Here is an 18,029-nt window from a genome sequence, read left to right as displayed (position 1 = left end):
ACAGTTATGGTAAGAACGCCTCCTTCGGACGATACACGGTTTCGATCCTGCGTGTCTCGTAATTAATTCTTGTGATAGCGACAGCTTTCTTATCCGGTTTGTCTAACACCAGTCCATCCACCTCAGGCAGCACAGGTTTCAAATATTTGCGTTTCAGAGCTAATTGCTGGGAAAGAGTGAAGCAATTGTCCTGGCTTCTGAGAATAGCATATACTTGTTCTTTCAATTCTTTCGTGCGAGGTTGGTTAGGAATCACCAGTTTATCGAGCTCAGCAATGGCAGCGTCTTGGTTTGATTTAATTGTTTCTGGGGTTTTGTACGCACAGAGCTCAAAGAATGCATCGAACATGATATTGGAGTCCACCGACTCAGCTAATGACTTGTATTGGCTCGACAAAGTGTCGTACTGCTCTTGCGAAATCTCGTTTCTGCGTAGCTGCAACTTCAAGTCATATAGATGATTGTAGGTGGTATGGAATTGAGCGTCTTCCTGCGACTTTCCACCTCTCAAGAATCTGTCAATTTGAAGCAATCTACCAGCAGCCAGGTTCTTTAGTTCCTCTGACTCCAACTCAATAAATTGAGAAAGCTGGTCTTTTAGCTGGATCAGTCTGGCTTCGCGTTTCTGTTGACGTTCTTCAGCACCTTTCAACAATTCAGGAAGGATTTGAGACTCTTTACGGCTTTGAAACTCGAGCTCGGCTTCGGCTGCCTCAGGCTTCTTTATTATATGACGGCCAAATCTTCTCTTTCTTGGGTCAAAGTGAGGGTATGGCAACTTATCACCTTCACTCAACACGACTCCGATGAATTTGCGCTTCGGATGGAAAGGATCAAGATAGTATCTAACAAATCCCGGTTCTAGAGCGAAAATGGTGTGGTCTTTTCCAATTCCGGCGTTCTCACCCGGGTACCATTTTGTTCCACGTTGCCTCATAATGATCTCTCCGACATTGACGGATTCCCCCTCGTGTTTTTTAGGGCCAAGACGTCTACCAGCAGAATCTTTCATATGCGTTCTGGAACCACCTGCTCTTTTCGTAGCAGTTCTAACCTGAAAGATGGACTGGTGTCCAACAGAAAGTGAAGTCTTCACTCTGTCGCATACCAGAGAGACTATCTTGGATGAGAACATTATGCTGTGATTTTCGAAGTTGAATGTCGTTGACTAAAATTTTTCAACACTAGATGGGAGAGGGCCGATCGGCGCGACTGAGAATGCGGAACTCAAAAATAGTAGAAAACCACTAAGACCATTATTCATGGAGGGGTACTGGGACGTTGTAGTGTCGTCGCTTCAGGACACTTGCAACGCAAATGAGACTAACTCCTTTGATCCCCTGGAGCTGGCGCCAGCTGAGGGGAAGGATGCGAAATTGCAAAATCGAGATATCGTGGTAAAGCATAAAGAGAATTTGGAGAAAACAAAACGCATTTTGGATACAGCATTGATCAATGTGAACGGCTTACTATCACAGGCTAAAGTACCCGGGAACGAGGCTGATGATGGATCAGTTGGTAGACGCAACAAGCTCAAAACACAGAAATTTGGTCGATCGTATTACCAGTCCCCATATAATCCATCAGAGCCTGTTGTTGTAGGATCGGAAGTCGCCTTCAAGCCAAAACAAAAAGGAGCAGAGTGGATTCAGTGTGAGGTCTTGAAGGTTTTAAACGAAATAAAATTTGAGGTTAAAGACCCTGAACCTGATGAAAACAACCCGAATGGACAAATCTTCAAATGTACTTGGAAAGAAATCATCCTCATGCCCACCGCAGAAGATTTGGTGTCACTCAAAAACTACCCGGTTGGCTACAGAGTTCTTGCACGATATCCGGAAACAACGACATTCTATCCTGCAGAAGTCATTGGATTCAAGAAGGACGGAACTTGTCGTTTGAAGTTTGAGGGTGAAGAAGAGGTTGGTAAAGAAACAGAGGTGGAAAGAAAGCTAGTGTTGCCTTTCCCAGGCTAAATTACTTAGAAGTAAGTGTAATAGTAGTTATACATCAAATTAAAAATGATATGCTCATTTTCTCCTTGTCTTTCTTAACATCATCGGAAGAAGATTGAGGGAGAACGGAGCTAGCTGAATTGTTGTTAAGCGCGGGTTTTCCGAAGTCAAATTCTTTCTTGAATATATCCTTCTTTGCTGGCGGGCCACAGGACGACGTTAGCGGCAAATTTGGTGAGTGGTAGCTGCCACTATTAGCAGTACTGAAAAATTGTGGTGAGGAGGTTCCAGATGCAGATTTCCTAGGAGCCAGCGATGGACTCTTGAACTGGGGGGCTGCTGTCATCATCTCCACGTTGGCGAACATCGACGACCTTCTCGAAGTGATGGAGTTGCCGTCACTCACGTGTGTCAGCGGTGTACAATCAGCCGACACGATGGATGAATTTCTGGACGAAAGTCGCGACATCGGGGAAGATGGGTATGGTGATGAGTTTCCCGATAGCGGAGGTATATGATTAAAATGGTGGATGCTCGAAGTACCAGAATGTTCTGATAATCCGATCGATGCGGCCGAGTGTCTGCGGATTGGCTCTGATGAATAGTCATCTATTAGTTTCCGTTTTCGGATTGGGGGCAGGTGTTCGTAGTTGTAAGCTCTGGTGTCCATGGAAGCACTTCTTCCGGCCCTAATAGACTGAAATGCGGGGGCAGGGACTTCGTCAGACGCACTTCCAAATATCCCGACGTTGAAATTCACGCTTGGCTTTGGAAGAGGCAAAATTGCTTCTGATGAAGGGAGCTGCTCCATCGGCTTATCGTCCGCAGAATTTGGTTCTTGCTTCTCGTAGGAGCTGGAATCAAGTCCTTGGATAGATGCTCGCTTTCTTCGGTTTGCACCACCGTTCCACCAGTTTTTCACCGCATTATCACTGCGGCCATTGAGGTGTCTAGCAATTTCGGCCCACCGTTTGCCATACTTTTGGACCAGCTCCTCGATATATTTCCCTTCTTCTGGGGTGATGGGTGTCCGGTTGAGTGACGGTTTGAGGTTTTGATGATACCTTTCCCTTGCCTGTTTCGCGGTCCGGGTCTGCAGAACCTGAGATATCTTCACCCAGTTTAGGTTCTTTTCGCCCCCGTATAATCGCACCAGCTCTAAGAGCTTGCTATCTTCTTCTGGAGACCACGGCCCACGCCGGAGTCGGACCCCTCCATTCTTGCCATTTCCGTCACCGGAATCCTTTTCCACATGCTGATTTTCCTGAGGCATCTTGCTTGGTATTAAGTCAACAAAACACCAAAACGAGCTGTGAACAAATGTCTTCAAGTATCTCTCTAGCAAGACAAGATGCGTAGTTGTCTTTCCTAGGCTGAAATATGTTGATACCTCAATTTAAGCTGCTCAGGTGAAAGAAGATATAATATAAAATAGCACTAGCATGCAAAATTTTTATTGCTCAAGTTGAGGACGCAAAATAGAGACGGAAGAAGGCTACACATTTTTACGGCTGACCGGTTCTACGTCGCTTTGAAAAAGCACGGCCCTAGAGCCTAGCCTCGCAAATACACATTTATTCAATACCTCAAAAACAAACTATAGCCGTTGTGTTTGACAACGGTCAGATTGCTAAAATTACCCCATACTCAAACATGTTTATGGAAAAATGCCTGTCCATCTCAATTTCGCGGGAGAAAAAACAATACTGATTTCTTGAAGTTTACACGAATTGCCTTACCCTTCCAGACGTAAATGGATTTTTTCCTGCAAAAGCCCCCGGCATGCTACTTGCCAAGCTTTTGCTATCTTTTTCCAATGACTCTTGCTTGCTCCTAATTTGTTTGCCCAATCCCACAGAAGTGCACACCAGTGAAACAACGTAAAAGCTGAAACTGCACCATATCATGGCTGCGGCTCTGTGGCCAATTGAAGCTTCGATGATCGTCATTGATGCCGTGGCTCCAAGAACGGCTCCTGATTTGGCGGCGACGTCAACCCACATTCCGCCGATGCCCCAAAGAATGCATAATATGGAACTCAACGCAAAACTCGTATACGAAGCCACCCATTTCCAAGGTAGAAAAGGAATGCACCCATAGAGCAAACTTGCGAGTAAAAACAGAGTTAACACCAAGCTGGCCATTAGGATGTAAGGTTGTGTCACTTTGGTGTTGAATTTAACTGCCATGTCCACTAGGCTCAGTGAAGACGAAGTTGAATTTGCGTCCGTGTTGTAGAGCGAGACTCCCGGATAAGCCTCTTTGTAGTTTGTATTCTCGAAGTTCGTTGAGCACGATGTCGCATTGTCTGTTTTGACACAAATGCCGCGATACCCGACGTAAACTCTCATTGAGGTCAGATCGTCATTGTTTGAGTTTGAATACGCGTTTTCTATCTTGCTGTAAAAGGCAGACGACTGATTGAATTTGTACTCAATTAGGTAAACGTTAGAGTATTGCGAGCTGGAATTGGTGCAGCCCACAAGCAGAAAGGCAAGTAGGAAGACGTTGACAACAAGTAGCAGGAACACCAAAAGTTTCGGCCCTTTCCGTAGTAAGAAGACAATCATATTGTATTTGGAGTAGCACTCCAACTACGGTCTATGCTGGGTCATATATACTGGCAGAGTGTGTCTAGTTATTCGTAGAAACTGTCCCATAATCATAACACAGGTCGATTCTCAGGTTACCAAACACTTTTTGATTTCTCTTGATACATGTTTGACACAAATCGAGCTCGAAATCAAATTCTCGAAAAAATATGTCTGGCCTTGTGAAGAAAACATTCATTCCCGGAAGAGGAGAATGGAAGCTGGCGTACGACTTGTTCAGTCCCACGTCAATTGGTTCCAATCCTCCATTGGTCTTGCTCCATGGCTTACTGGGAAACCGAAAGCAGAATCGTCATGTTGCAAAAATCCTAGCACATAATCTTCAGACACCCGTCCTTATTCCCGACCTAACCAACCACGGTGATTCTTTTCACCGCAGTGCGCACAGTAATGAGATTATGTCTGAAGATTTATCTAACTTGCTGAAAGCTCCTGAGATCGACCCGCAGTATTCCGGTGGCTACGTTATGATTGGACATTCAATGGGTGGAAAAGCAGCGATGTTTCATGCAGTGAACCACCCTAATGATGTATTGGGCGTCGCTTCCGTCGACAATGTGCCATACAAAAATCCCAGCGAAGCGGACTCGGAGTTTGCTCGATTTGATCGATTTTTCAGCTATGCTAAAGAAATTTTACCGACTACGTTTTCGAGCCTAGCAGAATTGGATCAGAAGTTGAAGGAAATTGAACCAGATAAACGTTTCAGACAGCTTCTTGCCAGCAACTTTAAAAGAAGTAAAGTCTCAAAAGCCATTGAATGTAAAATTCCAATCGAGGTTTTACAGCAGTCATTGGAAAGCCTAAAAATCCTAGAAATCGATGACTCTCTCAAATATTATGGACCCCTACTGATCATCAGAGCTTTGAAAAGTCCTTTTGTTGGCGAAATAGACCATGAGAAAGTCTTTGGTCATTTCCCAAATTATTCCACGAGAGATATCAACACCGATCATTGGGTGATTACCGAAGATGGTCCCGGATTCGTAACGATTATTGATCAATGGATCAAAAATCAAAATTTCGGAAATCATCAGCAATAATCCCGAAGCATGTTTACAAATCAGGCAATTTTCTGATCGATAAAAAAAATTAGTCAAGAAATATGGCTTTCTACGTTGAGCAAGAAATATCCTAGATTCTTATTCTAACTATGAGTGATCGGCACTCCTCTGACTTAATCTCTATAGACTCAGAGGTTTCGAGAGACCATGACAAGCCTGTGGGTTTGACTGAAGACAGTCAAGAAAATCAAGAAAAACAGCAGAATGAGGGAAGCGGTGCCTCACTAACAGTCTCCCTAACAAAGCTTTCATCATACAAACTTGACAAGTCAAAGATAGTACCCAGAGAGAAACGGCGAGGACTGTTCTCTATCTTGCTTTTAATCCCTGAATACGATAACCCTCGTGACTTGCCCCCGATGATAAAATATATCATCGTGTTTAACGTTGCGTTCTGCGCGATGATAGGACCAATGGGTACTTCTATCCTCCTTCCAGCTACAGAGAACATATGTGACGAGCTACATACTTCTGTTACAATTGTTAATGTCAGTATTGGTATTTATTTGATCACTTTGGGAGTTTTCCCGCTTTGGTGGTCAAGCTTCAGCGAGAGACACGGGAGGCGTTCTATTTATTTAATCAGTTTCATTCTCTATTTTGCATTCACCATTGGCTGTGCCTTGTCGAAGTCAATAGGCATGCTTATAGGATTCAGGGTCTTATCGGGAGCTTGCGCTGCTAGTGTGCAAGCAGTTGGGGCGGGGAGCATATCAGACTTGTATCCGATTCATCAGAGAGGAGCTGCTATGGGTATATTTTACCTCGGCCCGTTGGCTGCTCCACTTCTGTCGCCTATCGTTGGTGGTGCTATCACCTCGAGAAAGAGTTTTGGTTGGAGGGGTACTCAATGGTTTTTAGTGATTTTGTCAGGAGTTTGCATTGTCCTTCTACTTTTTGCACAGCCAGAGACACTCCGACTACAAGATAATAGAGAAGCTGTTCGAAAGATATTAAGAGAACGCTTGAAGAAGAATACAGACGAAGAGCAAGGGTTGTCAGACGAAAATCAGGAGTCAGATGTACAAGTGGATCGAATTTTGTCGCGACTTTCTAGGCAGCCCTCGAGACTCGAAGATTCAGACCCAGTGGATACAGTTACTCCCATTGGGCGTATATCCACTCATGTTTCTCAAAGTCAGCGCCAAGAGGATTTAGAGAGACTCAAATTGGAGATTGAAGATTTAGAACAACCAGAAAAGCAAGGAAAGGTTGCAGTTTTCAAGCGAAATCTATATACCCACGGTTTCTTGCCATTAAAGTCTCTGCATTTTTTGAGGTATCCACCTGTTTTCCTAGCTATATGCTACTCTGCTCCATGTTTTGCCGTGTTATACTTTGTCAACATGACGCTTTCATACTGCTATTCTCGACCTCCTTACAATTTCAACTCCCTTCTGGTTGGTCTTGTCTACATTCCAAATTCGGTGACTTACATTATAGCCTCAATCTGGGGAGGCCGATTCACGGATTACTTACTTGAGAAAAAACGCCAAAAGTATGGTATCGTTGCCCCGGAGGCACGTTTTGGTGTCAACGTCTACTTGGCCGCAGGCATATTTCCATGTTCGCTCCTGATTACCGGATGGTGCCTGGATAAGAAAGAGCACTGGGTTACACCATTAGTCGGAACAGCTCTTTTTGGATTTGCTCAAATGATTGTTATCGGAACTACAGTCACATATATTGCTGACTCTTTACCTGGCAGAGGTGCCACGGGAATTGCACTGTCCAATTTTGTTCGGATGCTTTTGGCAGCAGGTGCTTCGTTTGCCACAGAACCTTTAATCAAAGCTCTGGGAACCGGTATCCTGTTTTCCATTTTAGCGGGGTGCACTATCGTTCTCTCCAGCATTTTAGCCATACTCAAGTTGCGTGCTGATTATTGGCGAGAGACGTATAATTTAGAGAGACTCTATGATATAGTGGACGATTCATAATAATACATCGATTAAAAAATATTGTTCGAAGCATAAAGTGGATAAATATGGTCACAAAATTAACTTTTAAAGGAGAAAAAAGAGGCAAACCAAGGCCGGATGATGAACGAAAAAGGCGCAAAAAGGATACCAAAACTGAAAATCAAGAGACTCGTGTGACTTTGACCTCAGTTAATGGACTTCCCACCAATATATATGATATTCCTAGAGATTATCTAGAGTATGGCTGGACGTTGGCGACATCGCACAAAGATCTAGATGGACCTATTATGATTTGCTTTGACCGTTCTGGTCATGTTGGGTGTCTTGAATTCGACAAGAAGGATGGCCTCATTGCAGCAGAGGAAAAGAAAGTGGATATAGCGGAAGATGCCCTCAACTTTATCGACTTTGAGCCCAAATCGCCGCTGTATAAGCTTGAGCCACAGGAAGTAACTCAGGTATTAAGTTTGGTGAACATTGACAACTTCCTCAAATTAACACAGCAAGCTGGTGATGTTCCTGACAATATTCTAAAGTATGCGCTGAAGAACAACGAGGGGAAGTACCTATCCTACGATGTGGATACTAATACATTGACTCAGACCGATGTTTTGACTGAGAACGCTATATTCAATTTGCGGGCTAATAATGACGGCCTTGGGTTTTTTATTTCCGTGGGGAACGTGGACTCCAAGAATAAACTGATAGTTACGCAGGATCTCAAGTTTAGAATAATTCAAGACACCGATGATTTGCTTGATGACTTAAACCTTTATCATATTCGCATTCAGACAAAGCACTCAGATACTGGCAGGAAAATCCTCGCTTCACTGGATCTCAAAAATGGGAATCGAGATCAGCTCTTCGATGACCCAAAGCAGAACGAATTGCTAAACAGAGCAGCCAAGGAGCTTGCCAACAATGGTATGAAAATTACCAACTCACTATTGTCCCAGATCAAGCGCGCAGTTGAAGAAGGAAATCTCAACGAGTTTCTCATCACAGTGAAGGAAAAGATCAAGTCCGATCGGAGGGCATAGCCTGGTGTTGGGTGTATATTACGCGTAAATATTTTGATCTGAAAAATAATCAGCCGTGTATGAGCTCGTTATTACAATTCAATTTCTCGTCGTCGCTGCTTGCTGCTGACCCGGCACCTGCTTTCTTGGGCACAGAAACAATATCAGCGGATGGTAAAAGGATTGTGCTGTCCTCCGGCAAACGTATCACGCTCAAACCTCGCAAACCACGACACGTAAACTTGGGTGATGAGAAAGATCAATCCGAGCTGATAAACATTCACAAACTGTTATCCAAACTAGAAATAGAAGAAAAGGCTGCTGAACAGACAATACGCCAGAAATCTAAGCCTGCAGAAAAGCAGCCCAAACCGTCCACTTATAAATTATGGACAGAAAAATATAGGCCTTCTGGCTTCCTGGACCTTGTTGGAAACGAGAGAACAAATAGACAAATTCTACAATGGATAAATCAGTGGAACCAGGTTGTTTTCGGAAAACCATGCGCAGAAACCACTGACTTTTACAACCGTCCAGATAGACGAGTTTTACTCATCCATGGGCCACCCGGGATTGGAAAGACTTCTATCGCGCATGTTATCTCAAAGCAACTGGGATACGAGGTGCGTGAGATAAACGCTAGTGACGAGCGTGCTGGAGCAACAGTCCAGGATAAAATCAAAAATGCTATGAAAAATAACTCGCTAACAGGAAGTCCTGTATGTCTAATCTTAGATGAAATTGACGGAGCCACGGAGCATGGGTTTATCAGCATATTGGTAGACCTTATCAACAAGGACCGCCGCGACACGGCTTCTCTGGGTCTTGATACGAAGGGCAAAACACAAAGAGAGATTCTAAAACGTCCTATAATTGCCCTATGTAACGATGTCTACTCACCGGTGTTAGAAAAGCTCAGGCCACACTGTGAGACTATTGCTTTCCGCAAATCACATCCACGTCTCGTCAAATCAAAACTGAAGAAGATTTGTCAGCGAGAAGCCCTCGTTGTGGATGACCGTGTCCTAGACGCAATTATAGAATCTACGGAAGGCGATCTGAGAAACTGCATCAACTTTTTACAGTTCAACTCGTCGGCAGCTACTTTGAATCTTGAGTCGAGCTCAAAGGACACCCAAATAGGGTGGTTTGTTCTGTTGGACAGTATTTTTGTCAGAAGCGCAAATATTAGCAAACAGGAACAGTTCCAAAAAGTCTTCAAGTCCCTTTCGTCCTCAGCGCAGGTGGACAGGGTGACTACAGGATGTTTCAACGTGATGCTTGACACAGACACCGATATCAATAAGTTAAGCGAGATGTCAGATTGGTTGTACTTCCAAGACGCGCTTAGCACAAAATTCGCCTCTTTTGAGGCCCAGGATTTCACGTTTTACCAGTCAGCTGTGCCAATGAAGTTCTATCAGAAGTTCAATGAAATTAGCCACTTGTCGGAAAAAAGGTACAATTATAGAAGTCGCGACCGCTTTTTTGACTTACGAAAACAGACAGCTGAAGCTCTCCAAAAGATAAAGCATTTGAATAACCAGGCAGATAGTTTCAAACTTGCCAATCGAGCACAATTGGTGGGCTACGAACTGAGTCTGCTCAACGCAATACTTGTGCCTGACGTTCCATTTAAACAGATCGAGATGCTAGGTGGAGGCGGGAAGCTTTCTAGAATAATAGAGCTTATGGAAGCATACTCATTGCGCATCGACTTATCGAAAAATGAGTATGGGAATGCAATGGCTCAAATGAGACCTGGAATTCATCTTTTTGGCGACCTGTCAGCGAAGCAGCAGCAAATATTGGTGAGACTACATAAGGAGCTTCTCACAAAGTACATCCAAGGGCAGGAGTCCAAGACAATAGATCGCAAGCGGAAGGCGCCACGCGACAACGATCAAGTGGCCAAAAAGAGTAATTGCAGCTCAAGTGTGGAATATTTCAAGAGTAAGTACGCGGCTTTAACAGATCAATTAAGTCACGCAAAAAGCAGCAAAGAAATTTCTGCCGCAGTGATGGGTCAAAATGAGTACAGAATTTGGGTCAAGTACCATGAAGGCTTTTCAAACGCAGTCCGTCGAGAGATTACATGGGAAAACCTTTTTGCCGGACAATACGGGCCTTCATAGGCGATGCTGCATACGCCCAAGTCGGGCTTTTCAGCGGAGAAAATATGTAATACTGCATAACGGAAGAATATTGTAGCTAATCGCAAAAAAACAAAAAAAATTTGCTCTGTCATGCCTGCGGAACGCCGACTCAAAATTCACCTGTGGGCGATGATTTCAAATATTCTGAATTTTACTTTTTCCTTGATATGCATCAAAAAAGGATGATATATTTATAATATATGCACCGTATCGAAGATTTGCTATTGGATTTCATGTAGATATCACATTTTCAGAGAGCAATCATCAGATGACCTGGAATTGTAACACACTTTGTGCTCTTCTGAGCCCCCAAAATAGTGCAACATTAGCTCTCAGACCGTACAGACATAGCTAAATTCGCGAACGAGTACGAAAAGTTCACTGGCACATGGAACAAAAGAAATGTCGTTTGTTTTTCGTATAGCATTAAGTAATCAGTCTCTTTTTTTTTATTTTTTTTCCTTTGGTAAAAGAAACGGGGCGCGCGTAGTCCCGCCTTTCCGACGGCTGGCCCACCCGCCTTTGGGAAATTTATATTTTGTACATGGGAAACTTTTACTGATATATATGGTTTTTTTCCTAATATTAATGGTTGTATTTGTCTACTAATTGAAATTTTTTCTCAATTCTCCACTTTGAAACAACCATCACTATACCCCATCGAAGAGCATTTACATTAAACAGAATCATATACTGTTGAATTCGTACCTCAGAGGTTTTTGTTTTTGAACATTCACTGGCCTTTTAGAAACGCATACAAATATGAACTCCCACCTTAATAACACGGGTGACAACCAAGAACTGAAACACCCTCCACATTTCAAAAACGTATTCTCAAGTAAGGATTCCAGCCCGGTTGGTGCTCCTGAACAAGATACGGACGCAATGGAAGTGGTCGAGAACAGAAGGCCGTCGGTCGTGGTGCCCACTAATCTGGACGCCTCCATGCTGAACACGCCTTCGACGACCGCACAACCGCATAATGAATCCAACGTTACCTTTACATCTCAGATGCCTTCAACATCCGAGATAAGTTCCTCGTCGACTGAGAACCTTCTTTCGCCGCCGTCGTCCATAGACATTCCCCATCGGTCAAGATCATCCTCCAAGACTTCAAAGAGACTTAGAAGAAAAAGAACCAAGTTTTATAAAGGAGCAGCTTCCCAACGATCCACGTCACCTGCTTTGCTCACAAATAATTTGCCCATATCGAAAAGGTTCAGATCGCGGTCTCTTCCGAATATTTGGATCCCCTCACACAAGCAAACCAAGCTGCTCATTGATGATTTACAGCAAAGGCAACCTTCTGAAAAGGTTCCTGTGCCTCCGGTCAATCTCCAATCGATGCACGAGATCGATCTTCACGAGATTTTGAAAAATCCGCAACTGCGGCATGATATCTTATTCGAGCCCCAATTACAGTTTAGACCTAACCTTGACGGCGAACGTGGCAAACGGAAACGGATGCAAGGCGACAGATATTGGTCAGCCGTCAAAGCCGAAATTCGTTATTTGATGAGCTCAGAAAAACTTATCGCTGATAACTCGATCATCGTTGTTATGTTCCAGACGCTGAAGGATATTTTGTTGAGTTTGTTGCCTTCGAAAGATAAGGCCAACGTTGAAGAGATTATGGATATATCTCTCTTGGTTCAAGAGCTGAACTCCAAATGTTTCAACTTCATCAAGTTTTCCAACTGGATCTCCGCTATTTTCAAAATGCACTGTGCACCAATGAGAGACTCTTGGGTGGACGAAATGAACTGCATATTCGAAAAGGCTTGCTCCACTTCCCCAATCAACGTAGACCAAATTGTCGAGGGGCTTCATGTTCTTTTCTCTATCCTGGAGGCTATGAAACTTGATGTTGCCAATCATCAGATTCGCATTCTTAGACCGCTACTTTGCTCGACTGCAGTGGCTTTCGAAAAAGAATATTTCCAAACCATCATTAGAAAGAACAAGATCAACCTAAACGGAAGTTTGGACTGGTACAGAAAGTCCAAACAACGTTGCAATGGCGCAGAAAGCATTCAGCAAGTTCTCAGTTACGGAATTTTGAACTTGCTCTCGTGCTCTCACATGTGCTCAGAATTCCCTGACACACTTACCTTTGACCACTCGAGATTGGTGATTTTGAGAGCCGATATTCGTCAACTAATTTGCATCAAGATTTGCCTAATTCTCTACCAAAATCTTGTGAGCTCCTACAGGTTGTCCACCGCCGAATATTGTTCTGCAGACAAGTTGCAGCAGTTGAAGAAGGAAATCTTAAGCATTATTGTTGACGAGAACGGAAATTCCAAATGGACCAGAAATCTCAACAACCTTGCTGTGCATTTGGTCAGTAAGGTCAGCCAGGATACGAGCCCTTCCAAAGTGAAGTTTTGTTTCAATTGGCTTCTCAACCAGACTCAACCAATCTCACAAATATATTCCATGCTAGAACAAAAACTGTTAGATAATGTCTGGAGAAGCCTCAACACTGGTGATAAGAGCGGGCTCGAACAAGAAGTTATTATCCGCGAAGAGTTGAACGGAGTGGCCGAAAGACTAAACCGCATCGTTGAGTTCCATGTTAGCGTTTTCGGGGACATCTACAATTAAATGACTGTTTTATTGCTTTTGGTTTATAGAATAGGCTAGGGATATTAGGTTATGCATATTTACAAACAATCTAAGCTTATTTAGAATGACATACTCTGGCTTATAAGCTTGTGGGCTGGGATGGAGTCCGTGGATCCCAGGGCTGCCAGCCCTACTGGCTTATCGCGCAAATAGCGCTGACACCAGTCAACAACGTCGTCCTTGTTGATATTATTCACAATTTCGAAGATTTCTTCGGGAGATAATCTGCGGCCAGTAGTGACTAATTGACGGCCAATATCCTCAGCTATAGCAGTGGTTCCGTCCAAAGACAAGAGCAAGGAGCCCTTTAGCTGAGACTTTGCCGTTTCAACTTCTTTGATCGAGAAGTTTCCGTTTCGCAGTCGGCTCCATTCTCTTAGAATACAGTCTATCACTGGGTAACAAGTCTGTGATTTATCCACCACAACATATGTTCCCCAAAGGCCCGTGTCGGAGTAAGATGTGGAGAATGACATGAAAGAGTTGCACAAAGGCTCTCCCTGGCCGGAAGCAACAGCTCTTGCTAGAGGCGAAGGAGCGACATTTGTTGCTCTATCCCAATTACCCACGATAGCTTGTGCAACAAGTGCTTTGAAATAGTCATCGGAGGACCACGAGCAGCCCTCCACGCAAATGGCGAAGTAGGTATTTGGTAGTGACTCATCCTTGACCTTTATTTCTTCACCGTAAAACTTAGGAAGAGCTCCGCGGGGGGTCCCAAGTGGTAATGGTCTTTCCGACAAAGGCACATGACCAAATGATTTTTCCGCAAGCTCAACAAGTTGTTCGTGTTCCACCGCACCTGTTCCGACCAAAACCATCCGATCGCCCTTGTAGTTGGTTTGAATGTAGTTTTTCAAATCGTATTGGGTAATAGACTTGATATTTTCAATCGGACCTAGAATGGTTCTCCCCAGGGGCTGGCCCTTGAACACAACTTCGTGAAGTCTGTCGAAAACAACCTCGTCGTACATCTTATCGACCTCCTCACTTTCTCTGATAATCACAGGTCTTTCCTTCTCAATAGCCGTTTTCTCAAGCTTCGAGCGCGTGAGAATGTCTGAAAGAATGTCAACTGCTCTTGGAATGTCTTCTTTTAGCGACTTAGCATAATAGACAGTGTTTTCTCTAGACGTATATGCATTCAAGTGGGAGCCGCAATTCTCCACTTCAAGCTCCAGGTTGAGCTGTGTTCTGTTATTGGTCCCTTTGAAAGCCAAGTGCTCAAGAAAATGGGCCGTTCCGGAAGTTGAGTCGCTCACATCTGCTCGAGAGCCGGCATCAATCCAGACCCCCACGGTGGCGGTCAACGAGTTTGGAATCTTCTCTGTCGCCACCGTTAGTCCATTTTTTAAAACTGTGGTTCTTGTTGTAGGTAAAGCCGTTGCAAGGCCACGTATACCCACAGGGCGAATCACTTTGCTAGCGAATCTTAACATTAATAATCTAAGTATCGAAATTTCTTATTTCTAGGCTTTCCTTATTGACCCGCGATTTTTAGTGTACAGATCAAATAAGTTTCAAGTATATTTGCCACTACAATTACACCTGATGACAGTAAGTAACATGTCTCTATCCAGAAAAAAGCTGACTTTCAAGGACCAGAGAATGCAAGTCGACTCTCCTCAGGAAGAAGCTATTGATGAGGGACTCTACTCGCGTCAATTGTACGTTCTGGGAAAAGAGGCCATGCTCAAGATGGCCTCGTCCAATGTTCTGATCATAGGTCTGAAAGGCCTGGGAATTGAGATTGCGAAAAATGTTGCCCTGGCAGGAGTCAAATCGTTGTCGATTTACGACCCAACTCCTGTCTCGTTGACTGATTTATCTGCCCAGTTCTTTTTAACTGACAACGACATCGGCAAGTCTCGTGCCGAAGCTTCATTGCCTAGACTTGCTGAGCTTAATGCCTATGTGCCAATCTCAATCGTGAACGACCTGACTGCGGAAACTGTTTCAAGCTTCCAAGTTGTGGTTACCACAGAGACTCCCTTAGAGAAACAACTGGAAATTAACGAGCTAACCCATGCCAAAGGAATTAGATACATAAATGCGGATATCAAAGGACTTGTGGGTCAGTTGTTTGTGGACTTTGGTGAGGCTTTCACGATTTTTGATACAAACGGAGAAGAGCCGCACACGGGTATAGTCTCAGATATCGAACAGAATGGAACTGTCACCATGCTGGACGATAATAGACATGGATTGGAAGATGGGGATTACGTCAAGTTCTTGGAGGTGCAAGGAATTGATAAACTGAACGATGGTACTGCTTATAAAATCAAAGTTTTGGGACCATATGCCTACCAATTGGTGGATTTTGATCCAAGTTGGGGAACCTACGTCAAGGGAGGAATTTATACCCAAGTCAAGATGCCTAAACAAATCTCCTTCCAAAAGTTATCTACACAGCTGGAGAATCCTGAATTCTTTTATTCAGATTTCGCCAAGATGGAAAGACCGCCTCTATTCCATCTTGGATTCCAAGCTTTAAATGAGTTTGAAAAAGCCCATGGAGAGCTTCCGAAACCACACTCTGAGTCTGATGCAGCAGAAATTGTGGATTTAGTGAAGCAGCTCAACTCCAAATACCCAAGCATCCTAGGCGGCGCTGAAATTGACGAAGACCTGATCAAGGAACTTTCCTATGGGGCTAGAGGTGAGCTGCCAGCAATGGTTGCCTTTTATGGTGGTCTAGTTGCTCAAGAAGTTCTGAAGGCTTGTTCGGGTAAGTTTGGACCAGTGAAACAATGGCTCTACTTTGACTCTCTTGAATCTCTTCCGGAGAGTAAAGAGTATCCACGTACTGAGGAGACGTGCAAACCAATCAACTCCAGATACGATAACCAAATTGCTGTGTTTGGACTGGACTTCCAAAGAAGGATTGCCAATTTGAAAGTGTTCTTGGTCGGATCTGGTGCTATTGGATGTGAAATGCTAAAGAATTGGGCCATGATGGGATTGGGAAGCGGACCGGAGGGAAAAATATACCTGACAGACAATGACTCCATCGAGAAGTCCAATTTGAATAGACAATTTTTGTTCAGGCCAAAGGATGTGGGTAAGAATAAGTCTGAAGTCTCGTCTCAAGCCGTCAGTGCCATGAACCCAGACCTCAAGGGTAAAATAGAGCCTCGAACTGATAAAGTTGGTCCAGAAACTGAGCACATTTTCGACAACGATTTCTGGGAAAGTCTCGATTTTGTGACTAATGCCCTGGACAATGTTGAAGCCAGAACCTATGTCGACAGGAGATGCGTCTTTTTCAAAAAACCACTTTTGGAGTCTGGTACTTTGGGAACAAAGGGTAACACGCAGGTTATCATTCCACACCTTACTGAGTCATACTCTTCTTCTCAGGATCCACCAGAAAAGTCCATTCCACTTTGTACATTAAGGTCCTTCCCAAACAAGATTGATCATACAATTGCTTGGGCCAAGTCGCTTTTCCAAGGGTACTTTACTGATGCCCCAGAGAATGTCAACCTTTACTTGTCACAACCTAATTTTGTTGAGAGCACTTTGAAACAGAGTGGTGACGTGAAAGGTATTCTGGAGTCTATTAGCGCTTACCTGACCAAAGACAGACCCTACACTTTTGATGATTGCATCAAATGGGCCAGACGCAAGTTTGAGGAAACCTTCAACCACGACATACAACAGCTACTTTACAATTTTCCTAAGGATGCTGTCACGTCAACTGGTGCTCCATTCTGGTCTGGACCAAAAAGGGCACCAGATCCTTTGGTGTTCGATATCAACAACGATGACCACTTCCATTATATTGTTGCTGGTGCTAACTTGTTAGCCTATGTTTATGGCCTCAAGGGAGACCAGGGAGAGCCTGACAGGGCCTACTATGATCGCATTTTGTCCTCTGTCACTCTAGAGCCATTCAGTCCTAAATCCGATGTCAAGATCCAAGCCAATGACAACGACCCTGATCCTAATGCTGACATTATTATGGACCAAGGGGCAATTGAGAAGCTTGCTGCTTCTCTGCCAACTGCTTCTTCCTTGGCAGGATATAGACTGAATGCTGTAGAGTTTGAGAAGGATGATGACACTAACCATCACATTGAATTTATTACTGCGGCCTCAAATTGCAGAGCGTTGAACTACCACATTGCTACTGCAGACAGATCCAAGACAAAATTCATTGCTGGTAAAATTATTCCTGCTATTGCTACCACGACTGCCTTGGTGACTGGCCTGGTGTGTTTGGAGCTTTACAAGGTTGTCGACAATAAAACTAATATTGAGACGTATAAGAATGGTTTCGTCAACTTGGCTCTACCGTTCATTGGCTTCTCTGAGCCTATCAAATCTCCATCCGGCAAATACAACGATAAAACGTTCGACAAGATTTGGGATAGGTTTGACTTGTACGGAGACATGACTTTGCAAGAGCTTCTTGATTACTTCAAAGAGAAAGAAGGTCTTGAAATCACTATGCTGTCGCATGGAGTTTCTTTGTTATATGGATCATTCCATCCTCCAAGCAAATTGAAGACTAGGTTGCCACTGAAGTTGACCGAGCTTATAGAAACGGTGTCCAAGAAACCAGTTCCTGAACACGAGAAGACTCTGATTTTCGAGATCTGTTGCGATGATCAAGAGGGCGAGGACGTTGAGGTGCCTTACATCTGTGTTCATCTCCATAAATGACCGCC

The 18,029-nt window shown here is 43.9% G+C and overlaps 11 protein-coding genes across 11 annotated transcripts; 7 read left to right on the top strand and 4 right to left on the bottom strand.

Moving 5' to 3' along the window:
- Positions 1-4: 4 nt before the first annotated feature.
- On the bottom strand, positions 5-1,135 carry HPODL_00194 (54S ribosomal protein L2, mitochondrial; the record flags this gene model as incomplete). The annotated part of the gene is made up of 1 exon (XM_014080138.1): positions 5-1,135. The coding sequence occupies one exon, from the start codon at positions 1,133-1,135 to the stop codon at positions 5-7; it is 1,131 nt and encodes a 376-aa protein (XP_013935613.1).
- Positions 1,136-1,262: 127 nt separating this feature from the next.
- On the top strand, positions 1,263-1,976 carry HPODL_00193 (Histone acetyltransferase SAGA associated factor SGF29; the record flags this gene model as incomplete). The annotated part of the gene is made up of 1 exon (XM_014080137.1): positions 1,263-1,976. One exon carries the CDS (start codon positions 1,263-1,265, stop codon positions 1,974-1,976), a length of 714 nt encoding a protein of 237 aa, XP_013935612.1.
- A 34-nt stretch (positions 1,977-2,010) lies between these two features.
- On the bottom strand, positions 2,011-3,228 carry HPODL_00192 (Myb-like DNA-binding protein myb-1; the record flags this gene model as incomplete). Its single annotated transcript, XM_014080136.1, has 1 exon — positions 2,011-3,228. One exon carries the CDS (start codon positions 3,226-3,228, stop codon positions 2,011-2,013), a length of 1,218 nt encoding a protein of 405 aa, XP_013935611.1.
- Positions 3,229-3,676: 448 nt separating this feature from the next.
- Positions 3,677-4,525, bottom strand: HPODL_00191 (uncharacterized protein; the record flags this gene model as incomplete). Its single annotated transcript, XM_014080135.1, has 1 exon — positions 3,677-4,525. The coding sequence occupies one exon, from the start codon at positions 4,523-4,525 to the stop codon at positions 3,677-3,679; it is 849 nt and encodes a 282-aa protein (XP_013935610.1).
- Positions 4,526-4,716: 191 nt separating this feature from the next.
- Positions 4,717-5,610, top strand: HPODL_00190 (uncharacterized protein; the record flags this gene model as incomplete). Its single annotated transcript, XM_014080134.1, has 1 exon — positions 4,717-5,610. One exon carries the CDS (start codon positions 4,717-4,719, stop codon positions 5,608-5,610), a length of 894 nt encoding a protein of 297 aa, XP_013935609.1.
- Positions 5,611-5,720: 110 nt separating this feature from the next.
- HPODL_00189 (Multidrug transporter of the major facilitator superfamily) lies at positions 5,721-7,571 on the top strand (the record flags this gene model as incomplete). The annotated part of the gene is made up of 1 exon (XM_014080133.1): positions 5,721-7,571. One exon carries the CDS (start codon positions 5,721-5,723, stop codon positions 7,569-7,571), a length of 1,851 nt encoding a protein of 616 aa, XP_013935608.1.
- Positions 7,572-7,618: 47 nt separating this feature from the next.
- Positions 7,619-8,593, top strand: HPODL_00188 (uncharacterized protein; the record flags this gene model as incomplete). Its single annotated transcript, XM_014080132.1, has 1 exon — positions 7,619-8,593. The coding sequence occupies one exon, from the start codon at positions 7,619-7,621 to the stop codon at positions 8,591-8,593; it is 975 nt and encodes a 324-aa protein (XP_013935607.1).
- A 59-nt stretch (positions 8,594-8,652) lies between these two features.
- Positions 8,653-10,707, top strand: HPODL_00187 (Chromosome transmission fidelity protein 18; the record flags this gene model as incomplete). Its single annotated transcript, XM_014080131.1, has 1 exon — positions 8,653-10,707. The coding sequence occupies one exon, from the start codon at positions 8,653-8,655 to the stop codon at positions 10,705-10,707; it is 2,055 nt and encodes a 684-aa protein (XP_013935606.1).
- A 783-nt stretch (positions 10,708-11,490) lies between these two features.
- HPODL_00186 (Protein SOK1) lies at positions 11,491-13,335 on the top strand (the record flags this gene model as incomplete). The annotated part of the gene is made up of 1 exon (XM_014080130.1): positions 11,491-13,335. One exon carries the CDS (start codon positions 11,491-11,493, stop codon positions 13,333-13,335), a length of 1,845 nt encoding a protein of 614 aa, XP_013935605.1.
- Positions 13,336-13,415: 80 nt separating this feature from the next.
- HPODL_00185 (Mitochondrial-processing peptidase subunit beta) lies at positions 13,416-14,795 on the bottom strand (the record flags this gene model as incomplete). Its single annotated transcript, XM_014080129.1, has 1 exon — positions 13,416-14,795. One exon carries the CDS (start codon positions 14,793-14,795, stop codon positions 13,416-13,418), a length of 1,380 nt encoding a protein of 459 aa, XP_013935604.1.
- Positions 14,796-14,907: 112 nt separating this feature from the next.
- HPODL_00184 (Ubiquitin-activating enzyme E1 1) lies at positions 14,908-18,024 on the top strand (the record flags this gene model as incomplete). Its single annotated transcript, XM_014080128.1, has 2 exons — positions 14,908-14,913; positions 14,956-18,024. 2 exons carry the CDS (start codon positions 14,908-14,910, stop codon positions 18,022-18,024), a joined length of 3,075 nt encoding a protein of 1,024 aa, XP_013935603.1.
- Between the last annotated feature and the right edge of the window lie 5 nt (positions 18,025-18,029).

The sequence above is a fragment of the Ogataea parapolymorpha genome, chromosome III (assembly GCF_000187245.1).
Source record: "Ogataea parapolymorpha DL-1 chromosome III, whole genome shotgun sequence".
NCBI classification, from domain to species: Eukaryota; Fungi; Ascomycota; class Pichiomycetes; order Pichiales; family Pichiaceae; genus Ogataea; species Ogataea parapolymorpha.
This window is presented reverse-complemented; position numbering and strand designations above follow the sequence as displayed.